Source organism: Prinia subflava, chromosome 1 (assembly GCF_021018805.1).
Source record: "Prinia subflava isolate CZ2003 ecotype Zambia chromosome 1, Cam_Psub_1.2, whole genome shotgun sequence".
NCBI classification, from domain to species: Eukaryota; Metazoa; Chordata; class Aves; order Passeriformes; family Cisticolidae; genus Prinia; species Prinia subflava.
Genome location: NC_086247.1, coordinates 88,658,524 through 88,678,131, shown reverse-complemented (window position 1 = coordinate 88,678,131; position 19,608 = coordinate 88,658,524). Strand labels below are relative to the sequence as shown.

Here is a 19,608-nt window from a genome sequence, read left to right as displayed (position 1 = left end):
TTCATTTACAGCCCAGAAAGCCAAATGTATCCTGGGCTGCATAAAAAGCAGTGTGGCCATTAGGTCAAAGGAAGTGATTCTGCCCCGCTATGCCACCCTCACGAGATCCCACCTGGAGTAATCCCATTCAACTCTGTTCATAAGAAGGACACAGATCTGTAGTAGCAAGTCCAGAGGAGGCCACAAAGATGAGAGGGCTGGAGCACCTCTCCCATGAGGACAGGCTGAGAGAGCTGGGGTTGTTCAGCCTGGAGAAGAGAGGGCTCCAGGGAGACCTCGGAGCAGCCTTACAGTGCCCAAAGGGGGTTCTGCAGGAGAGCTGGAGAGGGACTTCTTACAAGGGCATTTAGTGACAGGACAAGGGGGAATGGCTTTTAACTGACAGAGGATGGGTTTAACTCAGCTGTTAGGAGGAAATTCTTCACTGGTGGTGAGGCACTGGAACAGGCTGCCCAGACAAGTTGTAGATGCCCCATATCCTCAAGTGTTCAAGGCCAGGTTGGACAAGGCTTTGAGCAAGCTGGTCTAGTGGAAGATGTCCTTTCCCATGACAGAGAAGCTGGAACTAGATGGTGTTTGGTCCCTTCCTACCCAAATAATTCTATGATTCTGTGATTCTATGAAAAGACTGATGATATTGCCAGAATACAAAAAACATAATCCCATCTTGTTTTCCTTTTTTTTTTTTTTTTCCTGGCATGGAGTTTTCTATTCCAACCTCAAACCACCACAGAAGGCTCTACATCTTCACTTTTCATAAGTAAGGCAGCAATAATTCACTGGGATTGTGGTGGCTGGAATGCCTGGGGGATCTGGATGCGGGCAATCTGAATTAGGGGAGAAGTCAATGAAACTCAGGAGAACACTGAAGTGCCTTAGCACGAGGTCTGTTTCCCAACATGCATTCAAATTGCTGTCTGAGTTAATAGGAAATTATCCCACATGGAGCCTTGCATCCAGTAGGAGAGGGGGAAAAAAAGCCAGATAAAAACAAACCAAACCAAAACACAGCAGATTGCTCAATGCTGTCTGTAGGCCAGTTAAAAGGGGAGGAAAAAGAGATCTCTTGATGCAGACTGCCTGGCCAAAGCTGAGCCCTGCTCACAGGGCAACCTCTGCAGGGGCAGGAAGAGAATCCTGACTCCCCATCCTGCATGGGGAAGGTCCAGCTGTGGGCTGGGGTGTGATACCTGCTCCCCATCAAGGCCCTCATGAAACACTCAGGGGGCAATTACTGCAGAGAGCGCAGCAATTATGGAGAATCTAGGAAATGCTGTGTGTGTTTTCCAGTGCTAGTTCTGGCTGCTTGGTGAGGCAGGAGGAGAGGGAAAAACTATTCTCATGGGATTTTTTTTGTTTGCTTCATTTTCTGGTCATTTTGTATTGGTTCTTCTCTTCTCAGTCCGAATGATGTGATGACATTGTGCCAGGGAAGAGGGGCTGTCTGAAGGTGAATAGGAGCAAATAAAGAAGCAGAGAGGCAAGACACACTGCTCAGCACTCCCTGTTTGTCACCCAAGGCCTTTGCCCTGTGTCTTGGTCCCTGCCAGAGCTTCAGAGTGGCTCAGGGTTTGTCCAACCTGCCATGCACAGCTGTGATGAATCCCAGCTGCTGGCAGCAGCATAAAGGTGGCAGAGCCTTTTCCCACAAAATAATGTTAACAGCCACAGAGATTTTCAGCCCCAAGGATCTTTGCCTATGAATCCTGTCAGCTTCCTTGCCACCTCCATAGCCTATCACCAAATCAACTAGGTTTTTCTTTCACAGGCCATTACATTTCCCACTTCTTTCTTTGGCACAAGGCAAAAACAGTCACAGAGGCTTCCCAAGCTGAGCTGGAGACATGGCTGCACACACAGCTACAAGTGAGGGAAATGCTGCTTGTTTTCACTCTCTACCCGACACATGACAGCCTGTTACACAAAACCAGCAGCAAAACTCCCCCCTACTTTTGCAAAAAAATAACCCAACCCCAAACTTATGTAACTCTGCAACTAATCTTTGTTAATCTTGAGCAAGGCATTTAAATCCAGGGAATAAGCCTATTCTTCTCATCCCCCCCACCCCCCAGCCTATCTGTACAGTGAAAAGGGAAACAAATAGAAGCAAAGTTCGCAGCCTTGTGATTTTTCCTTTTGACAAGAGCAAAGCGGCATCGTGTCCTGAGACTGCTCTGAAGCAAACCCTCCTGCCTTGCCTTATCCCATGCACTGAGCACCTTAAGAGAAAAGCTGCTTTCGGAGCAGTTGTCAGTTGCTCTTGGCTGAGGCATGGAAATCTCTACTCTCGCCACGTACCACTGCCTTGCTTTTGTCTGGTATTTTTTCGTTGCCTATTCCATCACCCACATAAAGACAGAGGAGAGGCCATCTGAAGTGTTCCTTTACGGTGGGCAGTGGAAATATTTGACAGTCCTCAATCTGGTAAGCAAATCGTGTTGTACAGTGATACCAATATGTCTATTTGTTTGTCTGCCATCTGCGCCTCAAGACATATGCAGCTGGTGTATTTGCTGCTGTTAAACTGCTTCCTTTGGTGGTTTTTACCCCAAATAAAATTAGGGAGGCATCTGTGCTTGTGCTGTGAAATGTATTCACAGGTTTCATGCAGAAAGAATATTGACTGGTGAGATGCTTGGTTTTCAGAAAGTACTTTGAAGCTAGCTGCCTCCTTGTAAAAGAGACATTGTCAGTGAGGAGAAGGACAGAAAAGTGCAGGTATGTCCAGACAGGACACATACAAATTTGGTGCCTGTTTTCTAACCTTTGATTTAAAATATTTTAACACTTCTTGGAGTATTACTTCATTTTTTAAATAGACTTTTATGTCCTCTAAATTACGGGAAAAGTGAAACAATGCAGAGCACTGTGCTAATTTAGCCATTCAGAGTACCTGCTTCATTTGACAATCAGTTGAGAACACAAGGGAAATAAATTCCAGCCTGTGGAGAGAGGTGCTTGTGATATTATTACATGAGTTTCAGCAGTGCTATCAACTGGTTGTACATTTCCTAAAAACACACAAAAAAAGAGAGACTGTAATGTATTCTGGTTCTTCTAATGTGTTAACATTTCACAGGATAGAAATCAAAGTGAAAGTACATGATACCCAGGGGAGAAGGCTTGTTCCAAGTTCAAGGCATTCATCAGCAGCTTGGGGAAGTAGTGCTGGTGGGGTGGAAAGACCAAGCTTGTGGAGAGATTTCCTACAAGGGCAAAATTTCAGGCGCACTTGCTAAATTGAAGGATGGCTGCAGGGACCTACACAGCCTTTCATCCATCCTGTGTGACCATCAGAGTTAAATGTCAGAGGGAGGTCTGGTCTGGGGCATGTTTGTCTCTACTTTTACCCTTCAGAAGGAGACACCCTGTGCTGGAGTTCAGTGGAAGCCCAAAGGCTCCCCAGCTCCAAATGGGGGCTGTTGGAGACCTTCAGGGAGGCAGGGAATTTGGTTCTCTTCCATCCTCAACCATTCTGTGACTATGCCAGACATTTGCAGCCCAGAGGCAGTGAGTGGCAAGTGACGTGGCCACGACAACCTGGGGGTTCTGGGAGCCCCAGTGCTCTCCTCAGTGGCCAAGACAGTTGTGGGAGGATGAGACCACAAATATACCACTGCAGCTGGGCAGCATTTGTACTGCAAATTGTGATGTTGTCTGTTTATCAGCATAGCCATTTTGGGGGGATAGCTGACCACACTAAAGGACCACCCACATTTTCAGGCAAAACAGCATCTCCACCCCCATGCCCTGGCACCATTATAATGAGATTTACCACCCAGCTCTAAAGCATGAGGTCAAAAGGACAAAGCAAGTAACCAATCTCCCAGTATTTTGGGATGAAGAAATACTCAATGGAATTATCATCCAGCTTCCCTTAGTGACCAGCAGTGGATGGTCAAGGAAAGGCTGCACAAGGCAAGAGCATGTACAAGCATGAAATGAAGTTTCCATGGCTTTACTGTCCCACTAGCATACTGAGTAATGTAGCCAAAAAAAAAAAAAAAAAAGAAAAAAAAAAAAAAGAAAAAAAAAAAAGTCCAGGCTAAGGTAGCTAATACCCATTCAAAGCCTTCCTTTCATCTATCTAAAGCAAAAACATGCCTGTTAATACTTCTGGTGCTTTCCCTGTCTTCTGTGCCATAAGACTGGTGTACCTTGTGTGAAAGAACCGTTCATTTTGTTAGTGTAAACCTACTTTCTTGACAACTGAACTGGATGCCTCATTATTTCTGTGTTGTAATCTAATCATCCATCCCTGCTCATGTTTTTTTGCCACTCATTAGAGTGGCATTAGATTATCCTCTCAGTTACTCTTTTCTGCAAGCTGGAAGTCCAAGACTTTTTCATTTCTCTTCACAAAGGGCTGCTTCTTTCATTAAAGCATTCATGTCACCCTTTGCAGCAGTTTTTCAAGTTTCAGGAGGGGGTAGGTGGGGCAGGCCACAGTGGTCAAGTTATGAGCATATATGGATTTATACAGTAGCCTAAAGGTGTTTCCTTGTTTGTAGTTTAATTCTTCTTGACCACTCTTAACCTTGTATTTGTCTTTTTGATCACTGGTTGGCAAGAAGACAGCAAGTTGAGAGAGTCCAACTGAGTCCAACACTTCTTTACTGGATGGTGATAGCTAATATAGAACCCAATGTTGAAAGATATATAATTCAAGCTGCTTTTAAATTTTTTTCTGAAATGCTTTACATTGCACTTATCAACAGTGATTTTTGCCTACTATTTGATCACTCAGGCACTCAGTATCTTGAGATTCTTTGTCAATTTTACAGTCAGGTCGCTTTGACAGGGAAAAAAACCCCATCAGATTCACAAAAGTGTGCCACCTCAGTATTTGCTCCCTTTGCCACCTCATTTACAGATCTGTTGAACAGCTCAGCACTTATTAAATCTCCATGAGCGAGGGCTCTTGCTCCTCTTCCCCAGTCCTTTAACTCCCAACTTTTAAGCACTCATTTATTTGATCCCAATGCTAAAATGGGGCTGCCAGCCAACAGGGAAATGGTTTGGGCTGAAGATATTGCCTATCTCTCATGCAGAAAATGTGGCAATGGGACAGGGTGTGCAAAATTACTCCTTCATGGATGGTGGTCCTTCTTCCTCAGAAATTTTTCAAGAAAGGATTGCCAAAAAATGAGGAGGGATTAGGGAAAGAAATGCTGTCACCCCCCTTCTCCTGCTGAACTGGGTAGCATATTTTGGTAAAGCAGTAGTAAAAAGGTGGCAAAATGTACTTGAGCTGCTGTATAAGAGAGGAAGAGAGTGAGAAGACATGTCCCACATACTGTGCTGCTCTCTGTGGGGCTCCACTGGACCTGAAAGACTCATCCCATGGTCTGACATTAAGCCATTTCTTGTGGTTGCTGAGAAACTTCAAGGAACAAGAGGTGCCTGTCAACCACACTTGTCCACTGGGTGCACATCCAACGCCTTGAATTTCTGTCAGTATGGACACAGTCCTAGAAAACACCTGGGAATGTCGGGAGGTGTGATCATGGGGAAGAAGAGGAGGCAAAAGCTTCACACTGGGCTGTTCTGGTTCAGTGGATCTGCTGTGCTGGGCGGGCCTGGGCAGTGCCTTGGAGGCTTCCCCAGAGCCAGGAACACAGATACAGCCTTTGTCCAACTCTTCTGCTGTGTCCTGCCAGACTGGGATTGCCTGGCTTCTGGCACTGGCTGTCTGAATCACTTGGAAATTTTCCTTTCAAAATTTTTCTTATCTCTTTGGAATAGCATTTAAAAATTTCTTTCTGGGGAAAGCTGCTCTGGCCGCCTCACTGTGATCTGAAATGGAAAGACTGGGAAAAGTAACATTTTCTGGGGATGGAAATGCTGCTTGTCTCCCAGTTTTGCTGGAGAGATGCTGAAAGAATTCCTTCTAGATATGACCCTCTTTTAGCACCTCATTCAATGCCTTGCTAGTCATGTGGCTCTCCCAAGAGAGCTAGAGCTCTGTCATTGCTTCAGATTCATTCTCTTAATGATCATAGCAATCAAGATTCAGAGAGGAAATATTTTTGTAGGAAAAAAAAAAAAAAAGGATAACTGGGCTTTGTATCAAGGAGGTTCATTGACCCATTATTGAAGAAGCAGAAATGACAGACAAAAACAGTTTTGTATTCATTTCATTAATCTGTGACACAAAACAGTGCAAGCAGAATCATTCATTGCCTGAAATATCTGAGCTCATAAAAATCTGCTCACTGCTGTAAATCCATGAGTAAATCACTGCATAATGAGCACACTGCACCTTTAAAAACTATTAATTGCATTCCTGCCCCAATTTATTACTTATGCTTTTGTCTTTCATAATGGAAATACTTTCCAATTGTCCTGAAAGCTGCTTTGTATTTATTTCAGAATAGGCCCAGTATTTAGTAAAGATATTTTCCAGGACACTATCATGTGAATGGATGTCTGTCTACACTAAATGTTGACTTTCATGTCTAATAACTTGCTCAGAATATTGGATTTATCCCTCCCTAAAGGGCAGAGCTTGGAGCTCAATTTATTTGTACTAGTTGTAGATTTCAATATACACATATGGCAAGATCTTATACACAAAAGTAAATCATGTCAGGTTAGTTAAACAGAAACACCCTTTTGATCACTGCACCAGATAAAAATTGAGCTTTGTCTTTGTCACTGTGAGTCTCAGTTTGGAAAACTGATCTGGCCAAATTAAATGTTTCTACAGCACCCAGCACCATGGAACTCTGCAGGGTCTAGAGAGGGAAGCAGCCTCTCTCCAGCAGGGATAATCATATCCATATTCTCCTCTTTGGGTTAATCATTAACTTTCTGAATGCTTCCAGTCTTCCTTCTGTTCGTGTGGGAACAATTTAGGGAATCCTTTCTATTTACAGCCAGTGGATTTATATTCCATGAGCGCCTGCAATGGATTTGTGAGTGCCAGCACTGCTGCCTGGGAAATTCACACAACATCTGGAATAATTTGATGTTTTCACATTTTGTTGTTTTTGGTTTTTTTTTAATGTCAACATTTTCCTTTTAGTGGAGGGCTACAAGATTTGGATGTGCCTTTCTTACAACAATAACCCCAGTGGGTTTGGAGCTCGGAATTTAATCTACTGGGGGCGTACGATGCCAGACTGCACAGTACTAGGGATGATCCTAGCTAAGTTCAGTTTTCTGATTTGAAAACTGCTTGTATAATGTTCCATTACTCTTGGAATACAGGGTGATCACTAAAGTATCTGAAACACTTTTGAAAGTATGGTGATGAACAAGGGTAGAGCTACAGCAGCACAAATCCAAGCTCCTGAGGCTGAGTTCAAACTTCTTCAGGAGTTGTTCTTCTCCATGTTTAGCCAGAGAAATGGGTCAGGTTACACATTCAGATAAGAATTTTCCATACACAAGATAACATTGTCCTCCCCTGTGTATAACAGAATATTTACCAGGCTGAGAATGTGGCTGTTTTGGGACTGTTTCTTTTCAGTAATGTTTATTTTAGTTAATTTTGAAGCGGGGAAAGAAGCAGCCTATCCCTATCCCATGATTAATGTAAGGCTGACCATGAACAAGATAATAATAGCCCCATCCTCTGGGAACCAGGCTTCTCCCTAATTGCTTTATTGGCAATTAGTCACCATGTGTCACTAGACTGTCACCACCCTCATGTTCATTTTTCATGCCTTTTACAGAAAGTTACTGCTGACTCTACAGGGTGTAACAAGAGCTTCTGTTTATTACCAGGCTTTTCTTAGCTCTTCAAGGACTTGGTATTGTGTCCTGGTGAGGCCAAGGATTGGGACAGACATTTGGGCTGAACATGTGTTTGTGTCTAAGTACACTGCACCCCAGCATGGACTTTGTTGAACCAGACCCATGACTTGGAGGGCTGAATCCCTCCTGACTGAAACGGTGCCTGCTAATTGTGACAATGAGGAGGGAAGCATCACACTTGAAAGATCTGCTTTGGGTGCCTCAGAACTGAACAAAAACCCATATGGGTTCTGATGAAGCTGCTTGGGGTTTTTTTTAATGTAAAGATATGTCTGTTCACCCTAGGCCTTGATAGGAAACATGGGTCTTTGCAGCTGAGCTGGGTGATGCACAACCTCTGATTCCTCATCCTGGGTGACCCTGGGCCAATTATCAAGCCTGTGTCAGCACCTCCCTACCTCCACTGCTGTGGGTCTGCACAGGGAGAGGGACAATCCAACAATGGTACTTACTGTCGTGGCTCTCTGGGCTGTGGAAAGGATAGGGAAGGAAGACTCTATTCTTTCCCCTGTGCTGGGAACAAACAAAATGTTTGGGGATGGTTGCAGAAAACTGGAAACTATGGTCATTTTGCTGCCCAGGAAGACTCAGGCTCTGGAAACTAAAGCTTGCAGAAGCCCTTGTTTGACAACAGGCACGGTGAAATCATAGTCTCCTCCTCCCCTCATATATTTTGATAATAAAGGACTTTCTGATGGAAAAACATTTCACTAATCCTGTCCCCTCCCAAGCACCACCCTTTTTAGCTTCTTCAGAAACTGATGAAGTAACCAGCCACAACTTCAGAGACTTTGCTCTAAATAAATATCTGATTCAGAGTAAGATCATGGCAAAAGAGATCTCATCCTGAAAGCTGTAGCCCTCTTTCCATTTAAGCACCACTAGCTGATCCAGAATTTGCAGTAGGCTGCATTTCACATATTGCATCACTCTGGGACAATTTAGCCTTAATAAGTGAACTGACTTGGTGCTAAATGCAAGACAGTGGGAGAAGTACTTTTCTGCAAGGTTCTATTCTGCCTTTGCGTGTCTGACAAATCTGGTTCATCTTGATCTACTGTGTAGTGTTAGGAGAGAAAATGAAGCAATTAGAAAAGGAATATTGGCTTAAACCACAATAATATGACAATTTTACACATAATTTGTGCACGTATCTAATTCTTTAACAAATTATCCTAGTGTCCTCCCCAAAAAATTCCACCCTCAGTACCTATAAATGATTTAAAGAAAGAAGGAAAAAACCTTCAAACCAAAACATAACCTCCCAACTCTAAAATTCATTACTTATAAATGATTTCATTTAAACTTAAGTAAAACTTCATTTTTAGTTGGTGATGTCTGGATTTGTGCTTCTAAGCACTTGAAATCCTTTCTTGAATCCCTTTGAATTCAGCAAAAGAGGTTCTGTTTTTGTAACTTCTGCACCTAATTCTCACCTTAGATCATTTTGAGCTACTTGGCACAGAGATCAACTGCACTGTGAGTCCCTAGAAAGAAAAACCTGTGTTGGCTAAATAGTTGAAAAGCTATCTAGCAATTGCTTTACAGGAAATATGTCCTGGCATAATTTGTTCTCTTCTGCTCAGATACATCCAGTGGTCAACCATTAACATAGGAAGTGTGATGGAGCTGCCTTTCAAAATGTCCCTTCACCCTTCTGAATCACATCACACATCTCTGTTTACTCTGTTAACTGGGATACTGTTGAAGTTATCTCTTCACCAACTTTACTTAATCAAAGAGATTTAGCCAGCGGCTATTTCCCTCACACTGGCTTGCAGCTCATGAACAAAACAGCTCCCTGAAGAGCAAGAACAGATTTCATTGAGGAACATGCTAATGAAAGCTGGATGAGTTTCCCTCATTAGGTGTAATTACTTTAGGTTTTGCAGGCTGTCTTCTATGGGGTGTCCTTCCTGGCCGATGTGTTGAGACTAATTAAGAAACTGCGATGTGCTAAGTGCGTAATTTCCAGCAGAGACCTTCTTTTCAGTGTCCTGGCTTTCCCAGTGTCCACAGTAAGTACCCTTTGTCTGTGTATGTGAAAATAATGTTTGCATAAATGGTTAGGGGTGTACAGTACCAAAAGTATGTATATGAAATAGATAAGAACTAAGGGCTTTCTTTTACCATTGAATTTGGAATGGATTTGGACCATTTAGAAGAAGAAACAATGCTGAGCCTGTTGTGGTTGAGAGCAAAGCCTCTTGCACAAACATTAGGGTTGCTGTCCTCAAGTGGACACAGACTGACCTCAAAGGGTGAATGTGGTGTAACCTCTCTGTTAATCTCATGGTCCAAATAGCTGTGGATTTATCAACTTAGGGCTTTTCTCTAAAGGGCAGCACAGGTCAGGAGGACACGAGAGGGTACCTAACAGGCAGCAAAACCTCACATCTCCTTCTCTGATGCCAAAGTAGCTTTAAATAAGCACTGGAGAGAAGCAGATTCACAGGAAAATAATTATAGTCACAGCCTACGTCAGATTCATCATGGATCACCTACTCCCTCGCAGACAATGCTGTTTATCACAATGCTGTGGGTTGGACAGGAACTGATGGGTTATTTATACATGTAGGTACGCTCTGTAAGAGTGATGCCTGCAGCCACCACTGAATCTCAGAGGGCTGAGAAACACTGCTTAAATACAGTCCACAAGCAGCTCAGCTAGCTGGCTCCATAAAAAAGCCCTGCCAGGAATGGAGTCAGAGACGCTGGATAATTATCTTCCCTGCACAGCACTGTTCACTGTGCTGCTCTCATATCCCCTCAGGCATCCTCACCGTGCCCGCAGGACTGTGGCACAGTCTCACTCTTCCAGCATTTCACACCCCTCATTTCTAACCCCATGCACAAAGTGTGCTCAAATACAAAGCTGGGCCAAAAATTGCAAATCAGCTTCCAGGTATCACTAATTGATACCAGGGGTAATTTCCTCCAGTTAAGTTGTCCCACTGTAATTCCTGGTCGATTGGGAAAAAAAATAGGTGCCCACGGTGTGCAGCTTTCACCTGCAGTTTAGGAATTAGGCTTATGAATTGTGAAGGTAAAGGGTAAGTTAATGTGAACTGCCTTATCAAGATGTGTTTTTACTTCGTTACTGAGCAAAACAAAGGCTTGACAGACAGTCCCTTGAGGAGAACTACTTGACCATCAAAAGATCCTGTCTGCAAAGGGAAAGAGGAAAAAAACAAGCAGCAGCTAATCTCAGATTCCACAGAAAATGTCAGTGTTGGCAGTTTATAAAGCAGGGTTTTTTTTCCTCTCAGTATCAACACAGAACACTGCATCTCTGAGTAAATGTGAGATAACATGAGTTTATCTGGCAGTGTCATAATTTTTTATGCAAAGAAATGGAGACGTTTTGCCTTCTCAGAAATGAAAGCACTAACCAAAACCCATCAGTTATGTTTGTCTCCCATTTTCAAATTTCTTTAATTTTGCATTTTGGTTCCAGTTTGTGTGTATATCCTTTTGGACACTCTATACCTACAACCGAGAGCTGGTTTATCCCAAAAGCCTTGACGGAGTCATCCCGCTCTGGTTAAATCATGCTATGGTGAGTAAGAAACACCTCAGCCTCTTGCAGACAAAAGGGAGACTTTGCAACGTGTGCCCCACCACACCACTGCATTGTGCCATTTTCCAGAAGAGCTTCACAGCTTTTCCTTTCTCACCTCCTCCTTCCTGCTTATCTGAATCTGATGTTGAGCTGCACACAGCAATCAGATGCCTGTGCTTGAAGCTGCCTCAAGAAGCCTTTTAGCACACAAGGAACATCACTGAATCGGTGCTTGTCAAACCTCTGCAGTCAATGAAATGATATGTAGTCATAAGGAAAGAAAATCTCACTTATTGTGAGCTCAAAAAAGAAATTGTGTCTGCTAACAGAAGCCTCTGAAATACAAAATGGCTATGAGTGTAACAAAGCAGCCCTTAATGTTTAAAAAAGGTGAAATAACAAAAGAGAATCTGACAGCTCTATAGCTAATAAGCTAACGTGTGCACAGTTTTGAATAGCTGGATTGCAATGATTGTTTACAGATTTTCTATAAATACTTTCCAGATTTCTCCTTCATTTGCTCTGGCCGTTTTTATGATGTGTTGAATAATCACATATTTCTCATCAGTCAAGTGAAAGGAGGCTGACAGTAACATGGAAACTGTGGGTGGATTGCAAGGTCAGGGAGGCCTCGTGGGGCGAATGGGAAGTGGGAGAGAAGGGAGAGGTTTAGCACTAGGCTGAATCAGAGAAGCCAAAAAGTATGAAATAATCGCATAGAAGACTCATTTCTCTCCAGACTTCATTTCTTAAGCACAGTGCCTTGCCATCCACTGCAGTAGTCCCAGTAAGTGTTGAAGGTAAATCTGGGAGGGTTTGAGGTGTCTGGCTGAAGACAGCTCAAGGTTTGAGCAGCCCCTTTATTTAGACAGGTGCATTCAGAGTCGTGTTGGAATCCAAACAGACAGAGGCATGTCCGCGTTGCTGATACCCGAGTGGTGACCACAGCCATCGCACACTTTTAACCTCATCACCTGCTCTCTGTCCACCAATTCAGTTCCACCAGGGCCTTTCTGTGGCTGTCCAAACCTCTGCACAGGTGCAAAAGGGCACTCCTCTTTCTGAAAACCATGATCCACCAAAATAAAAGATTCCTCATGTCCTCAGCATCATGCTGGTTTCAGGTCCAGGATTTAGTGTGGGCAACTGGTTTAAAATCCTCACAGTGGTGGAGGTGCTGGGCAAGGGTAGGGAGGGTGGGTAGCACAAAGTGAAGCTCAGAAAAGACAGGCTTTGCTGCTTGTTTTAATCCTGTCTCACAGCTGAGAATTTGCCCTTTCCATTTCCACATTTGTTTACGACTTGGGAAGGTTGAGAGGTGTTGGGACACACATTTTTATTTCATGTGCAAGAACTCTTTGCAAGAACCCCTCAAACATATCAGTTATAACTTCTTACCCTATCTACATCTACATTTCATAACAGAGTTATTTTGACTACAACAAAAAGCTTTTCTGTACCAGAAATGTCAAAAAGAGGTGTTAAAAAAGGAAAAACAATTCTTCCTGAAAATTATTTTGACGAGAGAGAAACTTCACATAAAGCAAACCTCTATCAGAACCTGGTATTTTATTTCTAAAGCTCTTAATACACTGCAGATATCTTGTGCTTGACAGTTCCTGGGTAGGAAATTTTCCTTCCAGTCACTATCAAGCATAAAACATCTACCACCAGCGTAGACTGATCCCTGCTATCGACAATCCTTGTGTTTTAGAACACCTTCCAACAGGTACCTTCAGGCTTAGCTGAGACATTTCTTTCTTCCAACATAAAATATCCACTGGAAACACGAGGGAGATCCAGGGACATACCAACACTTTAAGGGACAATCTCCAAGTTCTGATTGCCAAGCAGACACTTTTTCTTTGGGTTCATTTCCTTGCATATTGTTGTTACATTATGGCTCTGAGATTACAGGCATTTCACGACAGATTGAGGCAGCATGTAGCTGGCTTTGGAGGAGAAAGACATGGGTGTATCAGTAGTAACCATCAGTGCCACATCATTTGTGGTGGGAGCTCTTTTTTTTTTAAATCTTGGTCTATTTTAATGTTGTAAATAGGGAAAGCATATGTTGTTATGTAACTGGAGAGTGAAACTAAAAAATAACCATGCAAATACACTTCAGGAATATTGAGCTCCTTGGCTTTGTGGTGATGCTGCAGCACCTTCCTTGCAGAAATGAATAACCATCTTTTTCCTCAATGGCCTGCTCCTACAGTGAAAGAGTTGTTGTTGCCCACCTGGTAGCCCAGAGCTGCAGAGTGAGCATTACAGTTTAGCCATATTTTTGCACTCTGAGCAGAAACATTTTGTTTTTCAGACAGGATGGTTAATGTAGAAAGGAATTTTGTTCATATTTGAAGGAGACCAAATCTTTCAGACTGTCTAGGTTTCTGTCTTTGCTTTTCTACTGGGTTTAACCCAAAGGCTGAGTCTCAGTTTCCACTTCCATTTGCCTGGGATAATTATGTTTTACCAGCTTTATACAAAACCTTCACCTTTGGGGATGAAAAAAGTCTGCTCTGCTCATGTCTCAAGCACAATTATTTTATTTGAACAAGATTTTTGAAGTGGAAGATGGCTGAGACAAAAGATATGCTGGCCAATTCGTCAAGTGAATTTGTTTATTTCTTCCCCAGTCATCTCGTTTCAGGCAACATCTGGATACTCTCCAGAAGGAGACTAACTGCTAGAGACAGCTTGGATTAAAACATATGCATGTATTATTCAACTTAATGGCAGTATTGGGGAACACTACACTTTGAAGGGTCTGGCAGAATTGAATGCTAAATAAAGTGGGCCATTGGTGGGTCAGAAGAGATAACTCGAAAATATTTTGATCTATAACAAAAGATACATATAAATGCTGAGCAGAGGTGTTCACAAAAATGTAATGGTACAGTTGTGTTTTTGTAAAAGAAGATTTATATTTTCAGTCTGTTGGCACAGTTCTTCTCAAAAGCACAGTTTTCTTTATTTTCAGACTGCAGCTAAGTTGAGTTTGGCCACCTCTTTTTCCAATTCACCCTGTAGATATATTACCCTTTCACCTTTACAAAACGCAGCATTTTAGTTCCCTGGGCACTCTACTGACACATGTTTATGAATTGTGCATGTTTGGAAGATTCTGTAAGCTAAAAAGCTGAGAATAGACAAGGAAAGACAGTAAATGGAGCCTCAGAAAAAACATCTCTTACCTGGCAGACTTTCAACAAAGATGACAACAGAGTCCCCATTGCCTGAGCTTCCAAAGCTCCTTTGCACTTTGCCCTGTTGTGGCTAAACTGTATCTGAAAATAAAAAAAGAAAATGCAAGGGAGTGAGAGAACAAGCAAGGCACATACAAGCAATTTTCCTTCACTGAAGCAGGCCACCGATGCCCTGACAGTAGGAATACCAGCAGGACTCACTATGTCCCCTCTCACCTTGGATCTCCTTGGTATATACCAAGCTGCTTGTGTTCTGCCTGTCTAGCTAAACATCACCTTCCCCAGTGTGGACACAGCTACATCAACAGAAATGGTATTTTGGATCAGTGTGATTTACTTCCATCTGGAAAAAATGTAAGTTATGTGAATATAAGTTACTCTCATGTGAGGGTATCTGTGTGAATGATTACATCTTACTGCAGCTATTTTAGGAAGCTGCTGCATGACTAACCAAAAAAGGGGGTGCAAATTCAGTTTGTAGAGCAGAACCCTCTTGTCCAGGCCACTCTAACTCAACTCCTACTCCAGGTGTGTACACAAGAATATCGTCAAGTTCATCTTTGACCATCTTAAATGATTCTCTTTGCAAGCGTTATTTAATGCTTAATAATTCTTGCATATTTACACAAGGGAGAAACATTTCCATTTGTTTGCATTTCACAGTATCTCAATTTTAAGCTGTCTGGCAACTATGGACATTCACAGGCTGCCAATTATATTCAGGTTTTGGCAAAAGAAGAAGAATGTGTGTGTGAGGAATATGGCACACAAAATTAATCACCCCACACGTTTAAGAGCAAAGATGCTTAGCTTTTCCCAGCACTACACAGGTTTTTTTTGAAGTTTCCATTTTTGTTGACATAAGCCCATTTCCTCAGGGAGAAAGTATGTGTTTCACAGACAAATGTTATGGCAGGGAATCTTCCTGGGCTGCTGCTACCCCAGTGCGCACAGGTGCAGTCTCCATAACCCTCCCCACAAAGGAACAGCTGGAGAAAAATATTCCATGGCAAAGGATGTGTCACTTCAGCCTCATGTCAGCCTCCAGACGCAGTGCAACATCAGTTTGTTAGACTACATATCTAATGTCAGGGAGAAAGGCAATTAAAATTCTGGCATTGACATTGAGACAAAACATTTGCTAGTAAGCAATAGGATATTCAGCCAGGGCCTTATTCCCAAAAATGCATGTGTGCAAGGCAAGAAACTTTATCTCTGAAGCTCTTTTACCTTTGATCATCCAATTGGTCTAATATTTCCTCCATTTTTCATGGTAACGCTCCCAGACTACCTATATGTCTAAGAAAAAAAAATGTTAATGTTGCTTACAGGTGAACATGAATGGATGTGGAAAGGGCAGAAACAGATAGTAGCTGATGGTTCAGAGAGGAGTGCTGCTGGAATTAAATTGAGCAGTAGATTCCTCACTCATCTACTACACAGTTGCTCAGTAACAGGACTCCCTGTGCCTCCTGCTCCATCCACAAAATAAATCTGTGGTTCCCTGAAAATACACTGTTGGTTGGAAACACAAAAGACATGTAGCAACCACAGAAGAGAAATATTTCTTCAACTAAACTGGCAAGGTACTAGTTAAAGAAATAAAACGAACAATAATGCTTAAGCCCTTTCCACCCTGAAAAATAAAGAGAGGTTAAAGAAGAAGAAAAATGCATAGGGAGAGATTGCAAAAGAAACATTTGAAGGAGGCATATGAACACAGGCAAAATAATAGCAAAATAAACCAAAAGAGGGAATTAGTTTCAAAATTAAGCCAAGAAAGGAGAGATCATACAGAGATTTGGAAAATTATGAGTATAAAACTAAACAGAGGTTATGGTGACAGGAAGCCATTTAATTTTATTATGCTCAGATAACATAGGCTGTCATTGTTCATGAAAGCATCCAACTGAAGGAAATTTCCACAGACAAGAGGAGGTTTCCCAACAAAGAGCTGAGTATCTGAGTAAACATCTCAAGGGACAACCAATGAAGACTGGCTTAGGAGCCTCATCAGGCAACACCAAAGTGGGTTTTTCCTTTTCCTTTGCAGTAACATACCGAAGGGAAGAGAGAAGCATGAGCAATGGCCACAACTGGTTGTCAGCACACAGGCTCTGCAGGGAATTAGTCTGAAAGGAGAAACACAGGCAGTTTTTCAAAAGCACTTGATGGTCTCCAACTGTGCCCGGTGGAGTTTAGTTTGGCCAGTGGTAACTGTTTGTGAAAAGATCCCTCCCTAAAGTCTCACATGTTAATGGAAAGCAGACATGGAGGGTATGTAAATGCAGACGAATTAGAAACAAACAGCTCTGGTCAAGCGAGGCATCATTTCCTTCGCTCTGGAGTCAAACAAGGTCACAGCGAGTCAACGGCGACACGCATCAGGCACACAAGTGATCTCAGCAGCTCTGGGGAGATTATTCATGGGCTCAAAGCTCAGCCTAGGCTGGAGCCTGCAGCTGAGCACAAACTCTTCCCAATCCTGCCTTCCCAGCCCCAGGAAACTCGCTCTTACTGGAATTCTCAACGGCAAAATGAGGATATGGCATTAAATAAATACACAAATTACTCAAAATACGGGAAGTAAAAAATCCATATGGTCTTAGCAAACACTGGAAATAATATTCAGAGAGGACTATTTATCTCAGTTTAAACTCATGAACCTGGAACGTATCCTGGGAAACATACAACACAGGGTAGGAAACAAAAAGTAAAGAAGCAGGGGAATGTTCTTGTCTGCAGGAGATAAGTTAACGTGCCAATATTTGAGATGAAGTTCAGGATATGTTTAAGAAACTTTCTTCCCCCTGTATTCATATGCCAGAGTTTGTATGAGCAACAAAAAGAAATTTGTAGCTTTATAACTAGTTCAGATTCACCTGAGTTTTTCAGGAAAGAAGCAAAGAAACTAAAATCAACTAGAAAATCTTAATGACTGCCAAAAAAGAGACACAAAGGATTTTAAAACTGAATTTTTGGAAGCTAAATTCAGGCTAAAAGTGTGATTAGTTAACTAAATGTCTCTGGTAATTTTGAAAGTCCCATCACTTCTACCTCTTCACTATAGAAAATAAAAAAAAATTCTGCTCTTGCAAAATTTGTAAGCTGAAAGCTTTCCTCAAAAGAGATTGTTAGACAAAGAAATACATTAATATTTCAAAGAACATAAAAATAAGTACCAACAGGATCCCTGCCAAGAGTAGGGAAAACTCTCTGATTCAGCTTGGTTCATTGATAGCCTGTTTTCCTTACCTTGGAGTGAAATAGTTTTTTTTCCCCCCCTCCCTCTGCGATAATTATTTTTGACAGTTTCGCTGTTTATATATGAAACTGAGAAACTGTTAATTGAAGTAAAAAATGAGTCACTGTTTCCAGCAAATTTTGCCAATGTTTTGATCTGTGTCAATCTGAGCTTAATTATTAAGTTTTCTTTAAAGGAAGAGGCAAAACTGTATATTTTAATTTGGCCCCATACAAATACTGTGCTCCCCAGACATACATCAGTTTAACAATATGAAACGCTGCTAAGGATGGAAATTAGGATTGAAAATATATTTAGTGACTATGCACCAGAGACCTATGGTTAAAAATAATGCAGATGAGAAAATACATCTTTTTTTCATCCTTTTGTGGTTTTTTGGGTTTTTTTTTAAGAGAAGGATACAAGAAGCCTTTATAGCCTTTCAGCAGATCTGATTAACCATGATACATTGTCTATCACTAATGATGTCGCCAAAGTCAACGTCTCTGGGCTGTGAGAGGGAAATCATGTGGAAAACCAAGTGTGTGTCGTAGGCAAAGGGCAGGCTCTGCGCCCCGTAGCCATCCACACGTCCCCCTGGTGTCTGCTCTACAAACACGCATCTGCTGCCATAAACCTGCTCAGGGACGCGACAGAAATTCCTCTGCGATTTTACTGTTAATGCACAAATCTGGCTTGGCAGAAATAGACTCTGGGAGAGCAGAGGTGCAAGGGAAGATTTTCCCACATCTGGGGTGTATATGTGTACATGAGAAGGAATTGGGGGCCACAGGGGAAAAATAAACAAAAAATGTATCCACAAAAAGAAAAATAATATGATTTTTAAAAATCATCCTGGGGGTGCTTGAGGAAGCTGAGAACTGTTGTAGAAATCTGTCTCAAGAAGGCATTTTCACAGTAAATTTAAATGACTCTACAAAAACTCCACATCTAGTTAATACTCATGGCAAAATATATTTTAAAAGATGCAATTATTTGAATGGAAACACAGCACACAGTCATGGGCCAGTGACATCACTGGACTTGGGAAGAGAGCAACTTGCAGCTTTCCTATGCCACAACAAATTTTATTTTGTTTTGTTTTTTGGTTTTTTTTTTTTTTTTTCTTTTTTTTTTTTTTCAAATCAGGATAGCTCCAAGACCTTTAAGAAACTGCAAAACAAGAGGCAGACAGTCCCACTCCTGAATACTTTTGCTGTCCTTGGATATGGCAACAGTTTTACAAACAGTGGAAAGCTCACTGAATCAGGAAGAGCAGAAATTTCAACCTACCCCTTCCACTAAACTCCTGACTATTCCCAAAAGCAGCCAAATTTTCCAGTTTTGCCAGTAACTTTCAAACTTCTATTGATTTATAGGCCCCTGAGTGTTTTCTCTAACTCCTACGTAAGTGGAGGAGCCTGACAAAAATGAGTAGTAAAGCACACCAGCCTTTTCTAAACCAGCACAGACTCAGAAGCAGGTCTCCCAGCACTCTCTTGCAGGCACCACCAGCCTGCTGCTCGGCAGCAGTGCCAATGCACGGCGTGTTGGAGCACAGGCTGCCCCTCACCACCCCCAGCCTCTCCCTGTGACCGTATCCTGCTGTCCACACGACGTCTGCGTGCTGCTGGAGCGTGTGTGCTCCTGGCATGGAGCTGCATTTCTCTTGTGGAACACTGAGCCACTCACCCCTGGCCATGGACATGAGAGACACGGAACCCTCGCCCAGCACAGCCATCACTGCATCAATCTCTTAAGCCTTTGAAACTCCTCGTTTTCCTCTCCTCTCTAGATGCAACAACACATTCAGTGCATTCACAATTGCT

The 19,608-nt window shown here is 42.3% G+C and overlaps 1 protein-coding gene across 1 annotated transcript in view; it reads left to right on the top strand.

Moving 5' to 3' along the window:
- Nucleotides 1–2,152: 2,152 nt before the first annotated feature.
- ADTRP (androgen dependent TFPI regulating protein) overlaps nucleotides 2,153–19,608 on the top strand; it is a 30,755-nt gene continuing 13,299 nt past the window's right edge. Inside the window, exons 1-3 of the mRNA XM_063420113.1 lie at nucleotides 2,153–2,424; nucleotides 9,645–9,779; nucleotides 11,219–11,320. Coding sequence (XP_063276183.1) covers nucleotides 2,272–2,424; nucleotides 9,645–9,779; nucleotides 11,219–11,320 — 390 coding nt within the window. The 5' untranslated portion in view covers nucleotides 2,153–2,271. The remainder of the gene's footprint in view (nucleotides 2,425–9,644; nucleotides 9,780–11,218; nucleotides 11,321–19,608) is intronic.